This window comes from Garra rufa, chromosome 12 (genome assembly GCF_049309525.1).
Source record: "Garra rufa chromosome 12, GarRuf1.0, whole genome shotgun sequence".
Taxonomy (NCBI): domain Eukaryota; kingdom Metazoa; phylum Chordata; class Actinopteri; order Cypriniformes; family Cyprinidae; genus Garra; species Garra rufa.
In genome coordinates, this window is record NC_133372.1 from 31,432,118 (window position 1) to 31,451,537 (window position 19,420).

General features: G+C 37.7%; 1 protein-coding gene across 1 annotated transcript in view; it reads right to left on the reverse strand.

Moving 5' to 3' along the window:
* negr1 (neuronal growth regulator 1) overlaps nt 1–19,420 on the reverse strand; it is a 149,568-nt gene that overhangs the window by 114,158 nt on the left and 15,990 nt on the right. The window contains exon 3 of the mRNA XM_073852555.1: nt 9,017–9,142. Within this exon, the coding sequence (XP_073708656.1) occupies nt 9,017–9,142 (126 nt within the window). The remainder of the gene's footprint in view (nt 1–9,016; nt 9,143–19,420) is intronic.

Sequence of the window (19,420 nt, forward strand, 5' to 3'; positions counted from 1 at the left end):
TTATTATTAGAATTATCAATGTTGGAAACAGCTAAAAAATTTTGTTAGAACCTGTGATTTTCTTCAGGAATCTCTGATGAATAACAAGTTAAAAAGAACAGTATTTATTTAAAATATAAATCTTTTCAAACAATGTTAATCTATGCTATCACTTTTTATTAATTGAACACATCCTTGGCGAATAAAAGTATTAATTTCTTTCAAAAAAGAAAGAATAAAAATTTACTGAGCACAAACTTTTGAACAGTAGTGACTATTGTTAGAAAACCTTTCTATTTTAAATAAATGCTGTTCTTTTTAACCTTTTATTGATCAAAGAATACTGAAAAAAAGTATCACAGGTTAAAAAAAATATTAAGCAGCACTGTTTTCAACACTGATAATAAATCTGCATAGAATGATATCTGAAGGATCATGTGACACTAAAGACTGGAATAATGATGCTGAAATATTAGCTTTGTATCACAGGAATAAATTCCATTTTAAAATATATTCACTTAGAAAACATTGAAATCACAATATTACCGTTTTTTTTTTTTTTTCTGTATTTTTGATCAAATAAACGCAGCCTTGATGAGCATAAGAAACTTTAAAAGCCATAAAAAAATTGTACTGATCCCAAACTTCTGAGCAGCAGTGTATAAATGCAAAATGCAAAACTAAGTGGCATTTATATTTAAATAAAAATACTTCTCAATATCCATTTTTAAATAACAGATCATTTTAACAAGGTGGTAAAACACTTGTGTGAACGTGAAGAAAACTGACTTCAACCATTTTCTTAAAATGACCTTAAGTCCAGTTAGTCAACATTGCAAAAATATCCAAGAAAAGTGTTGTTTCTGAGACAAGCCAATTATTTACAGATACCACTTAACTCGCACTTAATTATGTATACTTTTCCAAGGCAAACTATGTATTTTAAGTCACAGCAATGACAATTATCACATTAACAAAACAACCAGGTAAAAGGCAAACATTGACTAAAACTTAACATATTTCTTCCTCGAGCTTAAAACCAGAGGGATCTTTATCAGTGATTAACTCACTCCATAATTCCCTTACTTCAGTGATTTATTTTCTTTTTCCTAACAGAGACTTCACAATGAGCCATCATTTATCTTACTGATTACACCAAAAGAGGAAATTACCACAGTTTAGTGACATTTAATAAAGAATGGATTCCTTTGTGAAATCAACCTTTGTTACATCAACCAACTTGTTTGCTATAACCTAGAAAAACACAAACCAAAGCATTTTAAAGTCTTAATGGACACCGATTGCGTGCCAGAAATGTATTCAAATGTAAACTTGCCGCTTATCATCGCCAATCATGACCACCTTCCGAATTGTGCATGTTAAGAGTTATTTGAAAAGCTCAAGAGAGACTTGTCGTAGCCTCTGGGAAATGTCACTCCAACCAAATTAGCCAAATCACAGCAAGGTTAATCTAGGATTCCACATTGCTCTGTGTTAAGTGCAGTCTCAGTAAGCACTTTCCCACATTGTGTGGAGAGCACAAAGTACATTTCCTTGAGGTCTGCCTGCTGCTGATATGATGAGCGCTGGTGAAGAATACATTATGGGCTAAGGTGGCAGTTCTCTGTTCATCGCTTCCGTTAACCCGTGAGAGAATACTGCGGCAGCCCAAATGTTGCATTATGAGAGGCTTCCCCCAGGCATTCATTGAGTTGTCAGCAATGAACCATCAACCATCATTCAAGCGGCTCACATACTTGCTCGCTCGCTCACTCGATCTCGCACACACACACCTGAGCCGCCTCCACTTTTCCATTCCCGGTATCTCACCTTAACCCTGATAGCCTCCTCATTGTCCCAAAGTGCCCCAAAACAATTGCTGAATATCTATCCGAGCACTTTTTAAGAACCGGTCATTGTATTGAAACCATTTGGCGATGTTTAGACAGACTGTCAGTGCCGAGTACAGAGCTATTGTTCGGGAAACAATAAACCAGAGTAAAGACAATTTTGGGAGGCAGAGGCACGAACAAAGGATTGACAAAGGACAATTGAACGCTTCACCGTAGCCTTATCATACGAGAGAAAAAAAATCAAATCTGAAGTGTTATAGTCAGCTATTTGAAAGGTCAGAGTTCCTTATATCCCGAGGCCTTAAATCACAATGGAAAAAGCTTATGAAAGCATGTTTGGGATCAAGCTTGGCAGGCCAGTCTGTAAAGAGAAGCATGAGGACGCCCTGTAGCCTCAATATGTCTCTATATAGGGCTTACTTTAGAATCTATCTTCATCTAGTCTACAGCATTTCAAATCATGTCTGTAAAGCAATTTTAAATGCCCTGAGTACTGAAAGTATTAAAAGAGTGTGATTTAAAGCTTAGACAAGAAATTGCTCATTTAAAGTTCTTTAGGTCTCATTTAAAATCTACAGCGGTGAGAAAGTCAGTCCAACTGACTGTACATAACGTGTGTTCTAGCATATTTATGTTTTCTAAGCTAAAGCGTGCTGTTTCCATCACCCTGTTTTTATGCGCATTTTTAAGTATCGCATCAGAAATGAGCAATGTTAATGCCAAGTTTCGAAAATAAAAAAATCTGTTAAATCACAAAATTGTTTTTACAGTCGCTTGAGGTGTTTTTTTGAAAAAAAAGAAAAAAAAGGTTAATGTGAATAATGGGAGATGGAAATGCATCTGCAGAATAAATTCCTCAATGCGCTTTAAAAAAAGGCATAACCTGACTAACCAGCTGACCGATCTTGTTACACAGCATCTGAAATGTTGTTATGGTCATTCTTAAAGTCTGTCGTCAAAGTATTTCTGTATAATAGCCTCCCAGAACTGTCTTACACAACTGCATTTCCAAACAGCAGGCATCCACCTCTGAAAGCAATGACCGCATTTATTGTGTTTCGTCTACTTGCTCTAAACTGCAAGTCATTTATTATATATGGAAATTATTATATTCAGTGGCTTCTCCTACTTGTTTTGTGATATTTAGTGCCAGTTTATGAGGAAGTGATGATTTTGTTCGACTCGTTGAATGGAAATGGTGCTTATTCACAAATGTTTTATGCAATATTCCAATTCAGCACATAATGTATCATTAATTATTCATGAAAAAAGAGCAGGTCATATGTTGTTTTAAAGTGTCCTAATATTGTGTCCCCTTCAACAGGTTTAAATGCATCTAAGGTCAGATTTAAGGTCTAACATTTAATGTTAGAATCATTTTGCAGTGATTTCGAAACAATTAGTTCGAAGCAGCTTTGAGCTTAAGGTCGGTAAACCCCTCCTGTCCATAAGCCTACTCTGCTCTGATTGGTCAGCTGGCCAAGTCTGTTGTGATTGGTCTTTCTGTATACAATGCAAGCAAATCGAGCCCACTTTTGAAGTTTAGCTGCTAAACTTTATTATTTTATCAAAGTAATTAGAACAACGACAGTCTATATTAATCAACACATTCTTAGGAAACAGTGAGTTCACAGCGAACTATCAGAACTATTTCAGTAAGACAGTAATATTGTGGTTTACCTGGAAACCTAAAGCTGCACTACTGTAGGAATACATCACATATTAGCACAAAACCTTGATATTTTGAGGACTTAATTGAAAATGTACACATAACATATTAATCACTCTCTCTTACAGGTTGTGGTTCGGAGACGCTTGTTGGTTTAAATACGGAAGGTACAGACTTATCTTTCATGGACAAGCGTTTAGCAGGTGAACTGGCCAAGATTCGAGAAGCAGTCCTCTGTAAAATGCTGAGCACACAACAAAAATTTCATATATTGCTGTGGCATCATGGAATAAATTAATTTTAACCACATATTTTTTACATCATCATCTTTTGGCAACGAAAACAAAGCAAACTTGCTTTTTCAGGTCAGAACATAGCATCTTCTCAACATGAAGTGTTTGTGGGCAGGTCAGAGTGTTCGTTTTTTAACGGGCTGGTGGTGTATTACCTAGTGATGTACATAGTTAACAGACAGACGATTCGAAAATATGATGGCTTGTTAAGGCAGTTCAGAGTCGACTCTTTCTTTTGAGAGACAATATTTTAATTTATCATGCACTTTTTTGATTAACAATTTCGCAGACAGTCATTTACATTAAATGATGGCTACGTTACAAACTGCCAAAAACATATTTTTTCGAAAACCTATATGACCTGGTCTTTGAAATCTACAGCGGTGAGAGAGCACCTGTATACTTGTGAGTCAGTCCAACATGATCGTTCGTAATGTCTGTTCTCGAAACTGAAGTGGACTTTGTTAGCTATTTTTTCATAACCCCATTTTTATGCACATTTTAAAGTATCGCATCAAAAACGAGTGACGCAACTTAAAAAAAAATACCTTAAATCACAGTTTTTATGCTCGCTTTAGACGGTTCTTGACTTGCATTTGCTGAAATGCATTTAATGATTAAATTCCTCCTTGCACTTTAAAAAAAAAATGACTTGAATCTGAATAACCAGCAGACCGACCTTGTTCCACAGCATCTGAAATGTTGTTATGGTCATTCTCAAAGTCTGTCATCAAAGTATTTCTCTATAATTGCCTCCCAGAACTGTCGTACATAACTGTTTTCCCAAACAGCAGGCATCCACCTCCGAAAGCAATGACCACATTTACTGTGTTTTGTCTGCTTGCTCTAAACCACAAGTCATTTATTATATATGGAAATTATTATATTCAGTGACTTCTTCTACTTTTCTTAGTGATATTTAGTGCAAGTTTATCAAGAAGTGATGATTTTGTTCTCTTGTTAGATGGAAATTCGCATCTTTGAATGAAAACCCAGCAACTGAGAGCATCTAAAAGAGTCGACTTTCGACTTATCTTATCTGCTAAACTGCTTTTAGATCTTTGTTTCAGTTGTTTCTGTGATGTACTGAAATATAATTACAAGCACATACGTTTCAAAGGCTTTTATCGACAATCACATGACATTTATGCAAAGAGTCAGTATTTGCAGTGTTGGCCCTTCTTTTTCAGGACCTCTGCAATTCGACTGGGCATGCTCTCAATCAACTTCTGGGCCAAATCCTGACTGATAGCAACCCATTCTTTCATAATCACTTCTTGGAGTTTGTTAGAATTAGTGGGTTTTTGTTTGTCCACCCGCCTCTTGAGGATTGACCACAAGTTCTCAATGGGATTAAGATCTGGGGAGTTTTCAGGCCATGGACCCAAAATTTCAACGTTTTGGTCCCTGAGCCACTTAGTTATCACTTTTGCCTTATGGCACGGTGCTCCATCGTGCTGGAAAATGCATTGTTCTTCACCAAACTGTTGTTGGATTGTTGGAAGAAGTTGCTGTTGGAGGGTGTTTTGGTACCATTCTTTATTCATGGCTGTGTTTTTGGGCAAAATTGTGAGTGAGCCCACTCCCTTGGATGAGAAGCAATCCCACACATGAATGGTCTCAGGATGCTTTACTGTTGGCATGACACAGGACTGATGGTAGTGCTCACCTTTTCTTCTCCAGACAAGCCTTTTTCCAGATGCCCCAAACAATCGAAAAGAGGCTTCATCGGAGAATATGACTTTGCCCCAGTCCTCAGCAGTCCATTCGCCATACTTTTTGCAGAAGATCAATCTGTCCCTCATGTTTTTTTTGGAGAGAAGTGGCTTCTTTGCTGCCCTTCTTGACACCAGGCCATCTTCCAAAAGTCTTGGCCTCACTGTGCGTGCAGATGCGCTCACACCTGCCTGCTGCCATTCCTGAGCAAGCTCTGCACTGGTGGCACTCCGATCCCGCAGCTGAATCCTCTTTAGGAGACGATCCTGGCGCTTGCTTGACTTTCTCGGACGCCCTGAAGCCTTCTTAACAATGCAGTGGAAAGTTTTTTTTTCGGGATTAAGTTCATTTTCATGGCAAAGAAGGACTATGCAATTCATCTGATCACTCTTCATAACATTCTGGAGTATATGCAAATTGCTATTATAAAAACTTAAGCAGCAACTTGTCCAATTTCCAATATTTATGTAACACAAAACTTTTGGCCACGACTGTAGTTCAGCTTTAGGTTTCCAGGTAAACCATGATATTACTTCTTGATATACTGATATTTTGGTTTACATACTGTGTTGTTTCATCAGTTAGTCACGTTAGCACTCAGCTAATGTATCCACTATTTTTGTTTTGTTATGTGTTTAGAGTTTAGCAGCTAAACTTTAGCTGTGGGAAGATTTCACTTGCATAAGTGTAAAAAAATGTTCTTATGTAATTTTTTTAAGAATGGTGCATGCTCAGGGTTGCCAAGTTTTCACAACAAAACCTTGGTTGCTACTCAAAACTAACCCAATCGCATCGCCCTTGGGGGGGTAGTCCCCAGTTAAAAATAGCATTCCGGAGTGTAAAATACACACTTTTTTTGGGGTTCCCCTGGTAAATTCACATTACAGCAGCTAAATATGATGTTATTGGGGTCGCTTCAACCCACAACATCAAAAACAACCGCAGACTTGGCAACACACATGGTAGCACTCGCTAACTTACTCAAGTACTCCTCCCTGTGCCAATCACAACAGGCTTGGCCGGCTGGCCAATCAGAGCAAAGTAGGCTTATGGAAGGAAGGGGTTTACAGACAATAAAAGCAGGTTCGAACAAACCATTTTGAAATTATCAACAAATGACTCTATGTATAAATGTATATTCTGAGAAAATTACAATGTTTTATGACCTTAGATGCATTTAAATCTGTTGTAGGGGTCTCCAACACAATATTAGGATACTTAAAAAACTAAACCTGTTTTTAAATGCATTTATGCAATCTGTGTATGGTAAAATGTTACTATATATACAGTATTTATATTATAAAGGATTCACACTCTTATGTTTCTAGAGTGTATATGTAAACATTTTTTTCATTTTAGATGTTAGATGTTGTACACTAAAATCTTTATGTAAACACAGGGCACAATGTACTCTGTTAATTTGAAGGAATTTTCCATATATGTTTTACAGCCAGGTGTTCTACTTGTATTTTGAATTTTGCAATTCACTCCTCTGTGTTTTGGGGTTAACAGAAATGTCAGTAAAATAAATGCATAACAACCCAGTAATGAGCTGTCTTCTGAAAAGATTGCTAATTACTTTATATGATGAACAGATTTAATTTTGGCTTTTTTATTCCATATTTACCATATGTGATTCAGAAGCCTATCAGGTTTCATTACAAATGTCTTTATTTGTGTTTCTAAGATTAACCAAAGTCTCACAGGTTTCAAACGACATGAGGGTGAGTAAATGATAGCCTTTTTCTTTTTAAACTATCAATTTAAGCACACTAATGCGATCAAGCTGCTCAGTCAACTACCATTTACAACAAATGCTTCTTGGGGACCAACCCTTTGAGTGAGATTGAAATCTGTTCATCATTACAAGTCAGAGGTCTTTGAGAGGTCTTAAATACATAATGCCTTTAAAAGGTCTTTAAGAGTAATTACCCCATTTATATTGATGAAAAGTCTATAATCTAAGCGATAATGAGAGGCACGGAAGTCAAAGGTCTAATGACACGCACACAAAAAAACATATGAGGCCAAATGCACTTAAGAGTATTTCAGCAATTAAATCCAGTGGTGCTAGGTTGCAGGTTCAGCCTCCAGCGGGGTCATTCAAGATTTACTGGAAATCACAGTCTAGGAGCTACTGTGATACCAGCTCTGAGTATTACCATAGTGCTGCCATATGTGCACCAATTTATGTAATAATATATGAAAATGCAGCTTCGTAAAACGTTTCAAGGATATTTTTTGTCATTTTGACTTTGCTCTCTATCAGCATGTTGTGAACCCTTGACAATATCATGTTTAAATATTGTAAATAAATCTTTTCAGCACCTCACAACCATCAGTAGCAGAAAAAAAAGTTTCTTTTGACACTGCCTCTTGCTCATTGTCATCCTCTCTGCCCACACAGAAGTTAATTAGCCTGAAGAAGAATAGTTCAGACAAATGGCTTTCAGTGTCTCATCTGGGCCAGACTGAATCTGTTGACCAAAAGTGAAAGTTCACCATATGCAGCATGGCTGTGTGAAGACTTTTTTTTTTTAATTACTGATGCACTTCCTGTCTGGTTTTAAGTGTTTTAATAATTTGAAGTATCCTACCCTTTGCTAAGTAGTGGTTTCATGACACTTCAAAGTCTTTTGATCAGAATCTCAAAAAGCAATTTGATCACAAAATACACTGGAGAATGAAATAAATATGGCAGTCCGAAGATAAGTGCAGCTGACTTCAATAAAAATTCACAAGCGCTCAAAAATACTGCTGTGCACTGAATTTCCAATTCGCTTTGAAAATGTGCCAAATTTTTTTGCATAACAGCTGAATATAAACTATGAAAGGTAAAGATGGGGTTGATGTATGCTCACATGTTGTTTACCCTGCTGAAGAGTGCTAACTAACTAATAAGGCTTTCTGAGAACAACAGCAAAATTGTAGCGATAATTGATTAAAAGCCTTCTCTTAACTTAATTCATTATAGAGGGTTTAAAAAAGAAACATGTTGGTTTCATCACCATGATTTTCTGGGCCTCTAAACTCCAATAACTTGGACAGATATTCCTGCTGTGTTTTAAAGTCAATTTCAAATATGACCGTGGACCACAAAACCAGGTTTAAATAGCAATAGCCTAAAATACATTGTATGGGCCAAAATGATAGATTTTACTTTTATGCCAAAAATCATTAGGATATTAAGTAAAGATCATGTTCCATGAAGATATTTAGTAGATTTCTTACCATAAATATATCAAAACTTAATTTGTGAATAGTAATATGTATTGCTCAGAATTTAATTTGTTGTTAATTTGGTAAAATTTAAGAACTGAGGAAAACCCTCATATTCCAGATTTTCTAATAGTTGTATATTGGCCAAATATTATCCTATCCTATCCTAATAATATCTATCAATTTAAAAAAATGACCTCTATAACTGGTTTTGTGGTCCAGGGTCATACATTTTGTGATTATCATACACAGATTATTGAGATGTATTTTAACTGATTTGAACTCACCTGATGGGGAGATGTGTCTCCAAGAGATTTTAGGCTCTGGTTTCCCACTGGCTGAGCAGATGAGTGAAACATTGCTGCCTTCGTTTACCGTAATGTCCGATGAAATGTCATAGATTTTGGGGGGAACTGTGAAACAAAACAAACAGTTAGATACACAAATCTGCAAATGAGCTTAATGCCAAAAGCCAGGATCTAGAAAGTCAACAAAAAGAGCCAGTATAGCTGCAAACAACAATTCTCAATGTCCAAAGACAATAACACTTTATCCCAATAAGGTCACAGGTTTGTCATTCATATTTAAGGATGTGTTCACACTTGTGGTCCAGTTTGTTTGGTTCACTTGGTTCACTTGGTCTGAACCAAAAACATTTGGGCCTAGTCCGCTTAACGTTCACACTGAATTTTTGAAAGCGAACCTAAAGATACCAAACCTAAAGGCATAGTGATTCATTCACAACCTGGAGTGTGTTTCCCAAAAGCAATTATGGTCGCAAGTTCCGTTGTTACCAATAGAGTTCAATGGAACCATAGTTAGCTAACAATGCTTTTGGGAAACACACCCCTGATTGTTCAGGTTGAATGACGTATATTTCGTGACAGAACTCACCGAACACCCCAAACAAAAGGTGTGTTCGACTTCAAGTGGTCATGCTTCAAAAAGTCAAATAAACCTAGTACTGTTTTATTTTTACCACCTGCAAACTCACGAAGATCTCATAAAAGCCATTTTAAGTTCTCGTTGCTCCACGTTTGCCGTCTGCTCATTTTGTTTTTGATTACACCGCTTGTTCCCTTTCTGAAATAGTGTCGCATAGCGTTGCATCTTACTTCCTGTTTTTGGTACTTTAGAAGTATTTGGTCCTTGTCGCGTTCATATTTCATTCGAACTGCACCCGATGAGAGTGAGACCCATTTTTTTTAGTAGTCTCGATAAGCTTGTTTGGTGTGCAGCAGGGTTCGGATGGCAGCGTTCCATCATTACCAATAGGGTTCAATGGAACTAACAACCATAGCTTTTGCAAAAACATCCCTGATTGTTCGGGTTGAATGACGTATATTTTGTGACAGAAGTAACCGAACACCCCAAACAAAAGGTGTGATCAACTTAAAGTGGTCATGCTCAGCGCCGCTTCAAAAAGTCAAATACACCTAATGCTGTTTTTTTTCACCACCTGCAAACTCATGAAGAGCTCATAAAAGGCACTTTACATTCTCATTGCTCCATGTTTGCCTACTGCTCATTTTGTTTTGGATTTGAACTTGTGTCGCATAGCATTGCATCTTGTCATTACTTCCTGTTTTTGGTTCATTTAAAAGTATTTGGTCCTTGTTGCATTCATATTTCATTCGAACTGCACCAGAGTTCATTTGGAAGCGTACGAGACCCATCTTTTTAATAGTCTCGCTCAGCTTGTTTGGTGCGCTCCAGGGTTCGGATGGCAGTGTTCACACTTACTTACAGTAAATGAACCGCATTAACAGAGCAATCGCACCAGAGTTCATTTTAATCTAACCAAAAATGACAAGTGTTAACACACCCTAAAAAGAATCACTGCTATCTTTAGTTGGGCATTGTTCACATTGTCTAATGGTTGCTGATTTTCTAAAATCAGCCATATAGTTTCAGACCAACGCTAAAGTAATTTTCATTGTTACAGCAGGACCGAACCCCACAAAAATATGCGCATTTGTCTTTATATTGATGTTCTGAGCATGTGTGCCAAATTTCATCGAATTCTGTCATTTTATTAAGGACTTACATCGATTTACAGTACATAAGACAACAACTGATGTATCTGTGATTGACATTTAAATTAAAATACCAACATGTTTTTGATCATTACTGACATTGGGTGTCAATAAGTATCTTATTCCACTGTTTTCAATCTGACAGGATGAAAATCCTAGGATTAGTTTACAAGTGTAATTATAAAGTCTAAGTGTGATATAATTTGATAAATGATAATATGGCTACGCATAATATATAAGCCAAGGTGCCCGATGAAAATTGTGCCTTGAAGCATGACCAAAAGCTACATGGCTATCTGGTAGACATATAGAGGGTTACTAGCTATTTTTGCATTATATTATGTGTCATGGTGCACCTCACACTCAACTATAAACTAAAATCTGTCTTTGTCCCACCTTTCATCACACTGGGCCTCCACTCTTTCTCAAAACCACCATGTCAGTTGTCAAGGGGTTTATGAATAAATGTCTCACTTCCTGGTTTTGCTTTCCTTCATAAAAAGGCAATACATTCTCAGGAGTCTGCAAAATCAGCTATTCCCTTTGTTCATGTTTTTGAGGTCCGGCTATGATTCTGTGCCAGGGTGTTTGAAGTGCATTGCATTTAACTAGACTGGTTCTAAGTCTTTGACTCCTTAATCCCAATATGCTATTCTAAACACTATGTATTTGTTGAAGATGCATCACCAAACTTTCTCAAGAGCTATTTATATGTTCTTCTCAAACATTATGGAATTGAACTTTTATTTTATTTAAATGTCAACTAATTGTTCTCCTGACAGGCAGACTCCCCATTGCATCCATGCATAACCAGACACAATATATATATATATAATCATGCATTATAACTATTATAGAATAAGCAATGCACAGCTGAAGAGGACATTCAAGCTTTCAGAGAAATTGCGCTATTTCTTCTTTCCAAGCATAAGGACACCAAACATTCAGGCATTTGTCACCTTGCAATGAAGCAGCAACATTATTTACTCCTACACTATTTGATCTCCAGTTGAGGTCTTTCTTATCTTGGTTTTTGTAATCTGCTGGCACTAAATGGTTGAGATGAAATTCTAATGAAACCTTTCATTGTTTGAAGGCACTTCTCTGGCTGTCATGCTCTCCACTGCTGGTTTACTTGAACTTCCTCCCACTGTTGACAAATGTCCACAATCACTGATAGCACAAATGGAAAATGTAGCATTCGTCTACTGATCATATCTGCCTTCAACAGGATCAAGACCCTATTAGTCAACGCCTGAGGAGTCAGGTACCGGCCTTTTAAATGAGATGTGGGGCCTCTGCAGATCTTTAAACTGAACATGTTTCATCATCTTGCCATATATTCTAGAAGTTTCCCGGTAAATGCTCACCTTGAGATTTGAAGTCTTTTATTACTGTTTTTTCTTTTCGCAGACACTTCTTTACTTCTGCAATGCAATAATGGCAAAATTGTGTTGAAACAATTGAGCTTTTTGAGCTTATAAGTTGGCGGGGGAAAAAAGTCCAGAGGATTTGGCGCATTGAAGGAATATCTCTCATTACAGCCCGAGACAGTTTTGACTTTCATTACAGGTCTTGTGTGTACCACCTGTGAATACAGAGTATATTATCAGATGAAATGAAACCCTCTCTGTATTTTCAAGTAGCTGAAAAGCCGAGAGGACCGGTATGCCTCGACACTTCACTGAACACGGCGGCATAAACAGAAGCAAAGGTCAACAACCTATCCCGGTATGCTCTTTTAACTATCACTAAGTTCATAATGAAAGCACGTGTTATTTAATCTCAAACTCAAGGTCTGACCACAGTTTGACTTCTGTGAATCTTTTCCGAGCATCAAGATCGACGCTTCCGGCCATGGTTATTTTTAACCTGTTTATTTCCACTCAGTCTATTCGAATGGTAGGGTAATGATGACAAGAGAAAAACAAGACAACGCTAAAGCCCTACCCCAAGGCCCTATTCAAGACAACCTGATGCTTTGTTTTCCGTTTAATTCATTAACTGCTGCACGATTGTCATGTTTGCCCATTCCACTCTAATTCTCCCTCCTCTCCTCGGCGGGAGGCGCTGAGATGGAGCTGCCACAGCTGATGGGGGAGGCATTATCAGTCTCTCAGCCCCAGAGTGAATAAATAAGCCTCTAATGACGCCACCTTGAATTACTGAAACGCTTACAGCTATTAAAATGCAGAGTTTCCTCTGAATAAAGTGGAGTACATGGCTTGCCTTTCTATAAATTCTGACAGGTTCTCCAGGGCTGACTGCTGCCACCCAATTCCAAGACCCCATTGCTTCACACCTACTGCCAGCCCACATTCCAATTACAGCGCTGAGGGAAAAGTGGGCTCCTGTCATAATGCAGACTAGCACAGGCAAAGAGCCGAGGAGAGACAGGCAAAGAAATCAGATGCAGTCTTATCTATTTGTTGTCTTCCGGCTGAAAAGGAATGAAAAAAAGTTAAGGCTGATCTACAATAAATGGACTACATTTATCATAAATGAGGTAAATTTTGATTGGATACTGTGCCTTGCGAAAGTATTCATACCCTTTAATTTTCCTTTCACATTTTGTTATGTTGCAGCTTTACATTGAAATGCTTCAATTAAAAAATACAAATAAATAAAACATTGAAATAAGTACATTGCATAAGTGTTCATACCCTTAATGCTTTTCTTAGTTGAAGCACCTTTAAAGCCTTAAGTCTTTTTGGTATGGTGCAACAAGCTGTGCACATCTGCATTTGGCAATTCACTGCCATTCTTCTGCTGGCAGACATTTTCAGGTTTCTCCAGAAATGTTTGATTGGGTTCAAGCCCAGGCTCTTGCTGTGTACTTAAAGTCGTTGTCCTGTTGAAAGGTGAACCTTCTGCATAGTCTGAGGTTCTGAATCCTCTGGACTAGGTTTTTATTAAGGCTATCTCTCTCTTTGCTGTGTTGAGCTTTCCTTCTACTCTGACAAGTCCATCCAGTCTCTGCCGGTATAAAACAGCCCCACAGCATGAAGCTTCTACCACCAGACTTTACTGTTGCAATGGTACTATAGAGATGATGAGCAGTGCCTGGTTTTCTCCAAACATGATGCTTGGAATTGAGGTTCATCAGACCACAGAATCTTGTTTCTCACAGTCTGAGGGTTATGTAGGTGCTTTGTGGCAAATTCCAAGTGTTTTTTCATGTGTTTTCACCGAGGATTGAGTTTGGCCACATCGCCATTAAGACCGGATTGGTGGAGATGTTTGTCCTTCTGTAAGTTTCTCTAATCTGCATATATGATCATGGACCTCAACTAGAGTGACCATCAGCTTCTTGGTCACCCGTCTAACCAAGACATCTCTACATTTGGCTCAGTTTGGCCAAGAGGCCAGTACTAGGAAAAGTCCTAGTTGTTCCAAACATCTTCCATTATGGATAATGGAGGCTACATGCTTCTGTAAACCTTTTTTCTGAGATCCCCTTCAGATGTGTGGCTTGATGCAATCCTGTTTCTGAGATTTTGCAGAGCTTTTGCTCTGATATGCAGTTTCAACTGTTAGACCTTTTTATTGAGATGTGTGTGCCTTTCCAAATCATACCCATTAAATTGAATTTGCCACAGGTTAACTTCACTCGAAGTGTAGTAACATCTACACTTCGATCTATGCTCCTGAGTTAAATTTCAAGTGTCCCAGAAAAGGGTATGAATACTTCTGCAATGGAATAATATCAGTGTTTTATTTCTAATAAATTTGCAAAGTTGTTACAAACCATTTTTTTGCTTTGCCATTATGGTGTATGAAGTCTAGATTGATGTGGAAAAAAAGTTATTTAAAGCAGTTAAACATAAATGAAAGGGTATGAATACTTTCGCAAGGCACTGTATATGAGGCCTCTATGTGTTAAATTACCAGTGGAATAGGCAGTACTATAAAAGATGCACTCTATTGCACAGCTGAGCCCTTCATTAACCTTTAATATCTGTTGCACGCCATGCCAAAAATACACAGAGACCATTGTAAGTTAATTTTCCCTATTCTTTCTACAAGAACTGCTGACTTATATTTAAATGACAGAGTAAAACATTATTACATTACTGTAGAAATCAGCAGAGTTTATGAGATTTCACACTTTTAGTGTGCTTTTAGTTGGTTTGGTCTTTTTTTTTTTTTTTTTTTAACTTTGCCGTACACAAGGCTGCCTGGAGAAGGGATGGTTCATTTGGACTTCAGCACGATACACAGTTGGTTAATTTGTGGAAGTGAACTAATGTTGATGACGTAGAAATGTCTAGTACACAATAATGCATTTCTAATTGCTACTATTCTCCGCAGAAATAGTTTTTTAGCAAGTTGCATTTTTTCATTTGTCCTACAAATCAGACAAATAAGTGCTGTTTGTGCGTTTTTCTTCACGGTAGTAAAACCAAAGGGAGTAAAAAGGTGAATGTTTCCATTTCTTTTTCCTTCTCTTCTAGAGCTACAGTATTATGCTGTTGTGCTAATATCGCTGATGCAAATGTACTGCGCTTCAGAGTCAAATAATACAATGCAAAACAATCAAAAAACAGACAAAATTAACTTATGTGGGAAAAGTCCCCAGTCTGATAATCTTGCTATGAACTACTTGTAAGACAAAACATTCCATGATTTCAGTTAAGATGTGGGTAGGATAGACATTGCGTTCACTGAATTTAGTTCAAACTGAAAGGGAAAGGGAGGGTAACAACATTAAACATAATAATAAGCTCTTGTGTGTCCTGAACAACCCTTGTGAGTCACAATGCGGCTCAGTTCCAAAAGCTAGCGAGCTGCCAACATAGGCAGCACTTGAAGAAATCATAAGCACAAACCCAATGTTACGGCTGTTTGAAAAGGTAGGAAGCATGATTATACTGCCTTCTAAGATGCATTCTCTTGCTAAACCGGAAGAAAAAAAGAAGGTGTTGTAAGATGGTGTATATAATTTATGCAATACTGAAAACATTGATAAAAACAATTCAGTCTAATCAAAAAAAAAAAACAGCAATTATACTCAATATTTGTGTGTGCTACTGCTATTGTACTGTAATTTTTGCTTATTAGAGTATTATTTTGTTAGCCTAGCAACATGCTAACACCAAATTAGTCTCATGTTGTTAGGGAGTTTCAAATCAATTAGGATGCTGCCTTAAAGGAATAGTCCACCCAAAAATAAAAATTAGCTTTAGATTTGCTCACCCTCAGGCCATGCAAGATGTAGATGAGTTTGTTTCGTCATTGGAAGAGATTTGGAAAAATGTATTAATATATCACTTGCTCACCAATGGACCTTCTACAGTGAATATGTGCCATCAGAATGACAGTCTAAACAGCTGATAAAAATATTTTTCTATTATGACAACTCCCAGAAGATTTTAGCATGGTCTTGGTGGAATAGATCTGCTACGCTGCTGAATTGCTGCTGCTGTTGGTTATTGTTGTTGTTGTAGATTATTGTGAGTATGTAAGACATACTGCTGCTGCACAAACAGCATATAATAACCCGTAGTAGGGCTGGGTATTGTGACCAATTTGGCAATTCGATTCAATTCCTATTTTTATGGTTTCGATTCGATTCGATTCGATTTCGATTTCGATTCGATTCGATTCGATATCGATTAGCTATCAATATTTCATTTAAAATGTTAGTTTTGCAGACATGGGATCCATATTTTGATATAAATGCTGGTAACTGAAACTCTCCTACTTAAGTTTATTACTGAAATACACATCTACATTAATAATAGGGTGCACAGTTGTTTATTTTAAACAACTTTTATTTTAAATGAACACTGTAACAAGAAGTCCTAAATATGTGCATCCATTGTACACAATGTAAACAAACTGCAAAATGCACATTACTGTAAAAAAAATAAAAAGACTGTAAATGTGCAACAGTGAAATCTATTAAGAACTTCAAACATGCTTAAGAAATAAAACATTTTTCTAAATTCAAAACGTTCAAAACAGGTCCATCATAAAGCCCTTGTCTGCGTATACAAAACATTCTAACTGTCCATAAAACTAACAGTTCTTAACTACAGCCTAATCATTTTTGATCACCAGATTTTTCTGCAAAAAAAAGCAGCTGATCAACATGTTCTGATCTGATCTAAGGCAGCTCCTTTGCGCTGTGATTAGATCACCAGCGGTTGAGAAAACTCTCTCAGCAGGAACACTAGTGACACCTTCAGGACGAGAGGTGAATATTCATATCCTCTTACGTGAAGCACGTGCACTAAGAATCGATTCGGGGATTTCCCGAATCGATATCGTTGCGTTAAACTGAAGATCGATTAAAATCAGAGAATCTATATTTTTTACCCAGCCCTAACCCGTAGCAGATCTAAACAGGTGGAGCTGGGGAAGTGGAGGGTTTTTCGTGCTGCAAAATGCTCTAGTGAATGCTATGCAGTCATTTAAATGTAAAGCAGCAAGCTCATTGGCTGCATTTGCAATATGAACCCATCAGCTTGAGCCAAGTAGTTTAATGCTGCGAATATCATCAGTTTGTGGAAAAGGACCTATCAGCCTGTACCATTTAGAGCAGGGGTCACCAAATTTGATCCTGGAGGGCCGGTGTCTTTCAGAGTTCAGCTCCAACTTGCCTCAACCTGCCTAGAAGTATACCTATTAAGACCTTGATTCACTGGTTCAGATGTGTTTGATTAAGATTGGAGCTAAGCTCTGTAGGACACCAGCCCTCCAGGAGCGAGTGTGGTGACCCCTGATCTAGAGTTTCATGACAGAACTTAGCATTTGTGCAAAAATCCACTGGATGTTGTTCTTTTACAGACAAATCACCAACATAATTATCGATTGGACTCCTGTTTTAGTTAGAAGTCATGTTTTGAAGTGACTTTAATAGGACTCTCATTCTGATGGCACCCATTTACTGCAGAGAATTCATTGGTGAGCAAGTTCTCCAAGTCTGTTCCAATGAACAATCATATTCATCTTGGATGGCCTGAGGGTGAGTAAATTTTCAGGAATTTTTAATTGAACTATGAACTATTTCATTAATAGGCAGTTTAAAGGATTAGTTCACTTCCAGAATAAAAAATCCTGATTATTTACTCACCCAAATGTCATCCAAGATGTTCATGTCTTTCTTTCTTCAGTCAACCTTAAGAAATTAAGGTTTTTGAGGGCAACGTTCCATGATTTCTCTCCATAAAGATGACTTCAGTTGGGAGCCAGTGAGTTAAAGGCAGTTTCAATGCAGCTTCAAAGAACTCTACACAATCCCAGATGAGGAATAAAGGTCTTGTCTAGCAAAACAATCAGTCAATTTCTAAAAAAACACAAATGCTCATCTTGCACTAGTTGTGTGATGCGCGTCTACGACTTTACACATTGCGTAATCACGTTGGAAAGGTCACGCGTGATTAGTTCTTCGTCTGTGTACTTCGGTTCAAAAAGGTAGGGTAGGTGAAAAACTCCATCTCGTTTTCTCCTCCAACTTCAAAATCATCCAACATCGTTGTTTTACCCTTTTTTGTAAAGGGCATTTGACTTTCTTTGCACGTTCGCATTGTAAACACTGGGTCGGTACTTCTTCCTATGTCACGTGCGACCTTTCTAACGTTACTATGGAATGTAGGGATGGGAAGATTCCCCGATTCACTCGGTGCATCGGTTTAAAACGTTAACGATGCGATGCATCGGTTTAAAAAGTGTGCATCGGATACAAATTGGCATTTGTATCGCGATGCATCGTTTCTAACATATCTGCATCGGTAAATCCCGATTTATTTCTTTATAATTATTAGTAGACATACAATACTTTTATTGTTAGATTGTTTTCTCCCCTCTGAACTGTTTCGCAAGCACGTCTCCCTTCACTGCTGCGTGAATGACGTAGACTATCACAACACTACAGAGACCGGGGCGTGTCCAGAAAGTCACATAGAGCAGGGATTCTCAACCGGTGGCCCGCGAGATGGCTTAAAATTAACTTAAATTTTATCCTAAAATGGTCAAAGCACGGCCTCTTTCGTGTTCTGTGATTGATTGCTTTGGACTCGGTGCAGCAAGCCTCATCGCATACAGACTGAACGGCGGCTCAAAACTTTCAACCGCGGCACGCAAACATCATCAGAGACCTGCAAGGGACTGATTTTTTTGTCCCGCTCCTGCCCGCTCCTGCAGAAATGTATGTTATTTTGTCCCACTCCCACCAGCAAAAGCCCACATAAAAGTAACCTATACCCCCGCGGAAAAACGGGTCTCTACTTCATCTGCATGAAACAAACCCTCGCACTAATGTAAAAGTAAAGACGATCAGAGTAATAGTAACAATGACACTCTTGCATATCGGAGTCTAGGCACGCATAAGTCCGCTGTTGATTCATGAACTAGTCATGCTTTCGGGGCTCTGATCCATAGTATTTTTGTGTGAAATTTCAAAATATTTGCATAGTTGTCAAAATGAATGTCTTGTGAGTGTTTTATAATGTATGCTCACCCATAGAGGTGGATCTTGTGAGGGTCAGTGGTGTTTATGCACATATGAGCACCAGCATCAACATATATAGTATGTATTTGCTGTATTTTTCATTTGTATGTTCATTTTATGATGGATACAAACAGTAGATATTCAGTCAGTCCAATTCAAATGGACAGGTTTAGTGAGTGGTATTTTGGCATCTCCCTGTT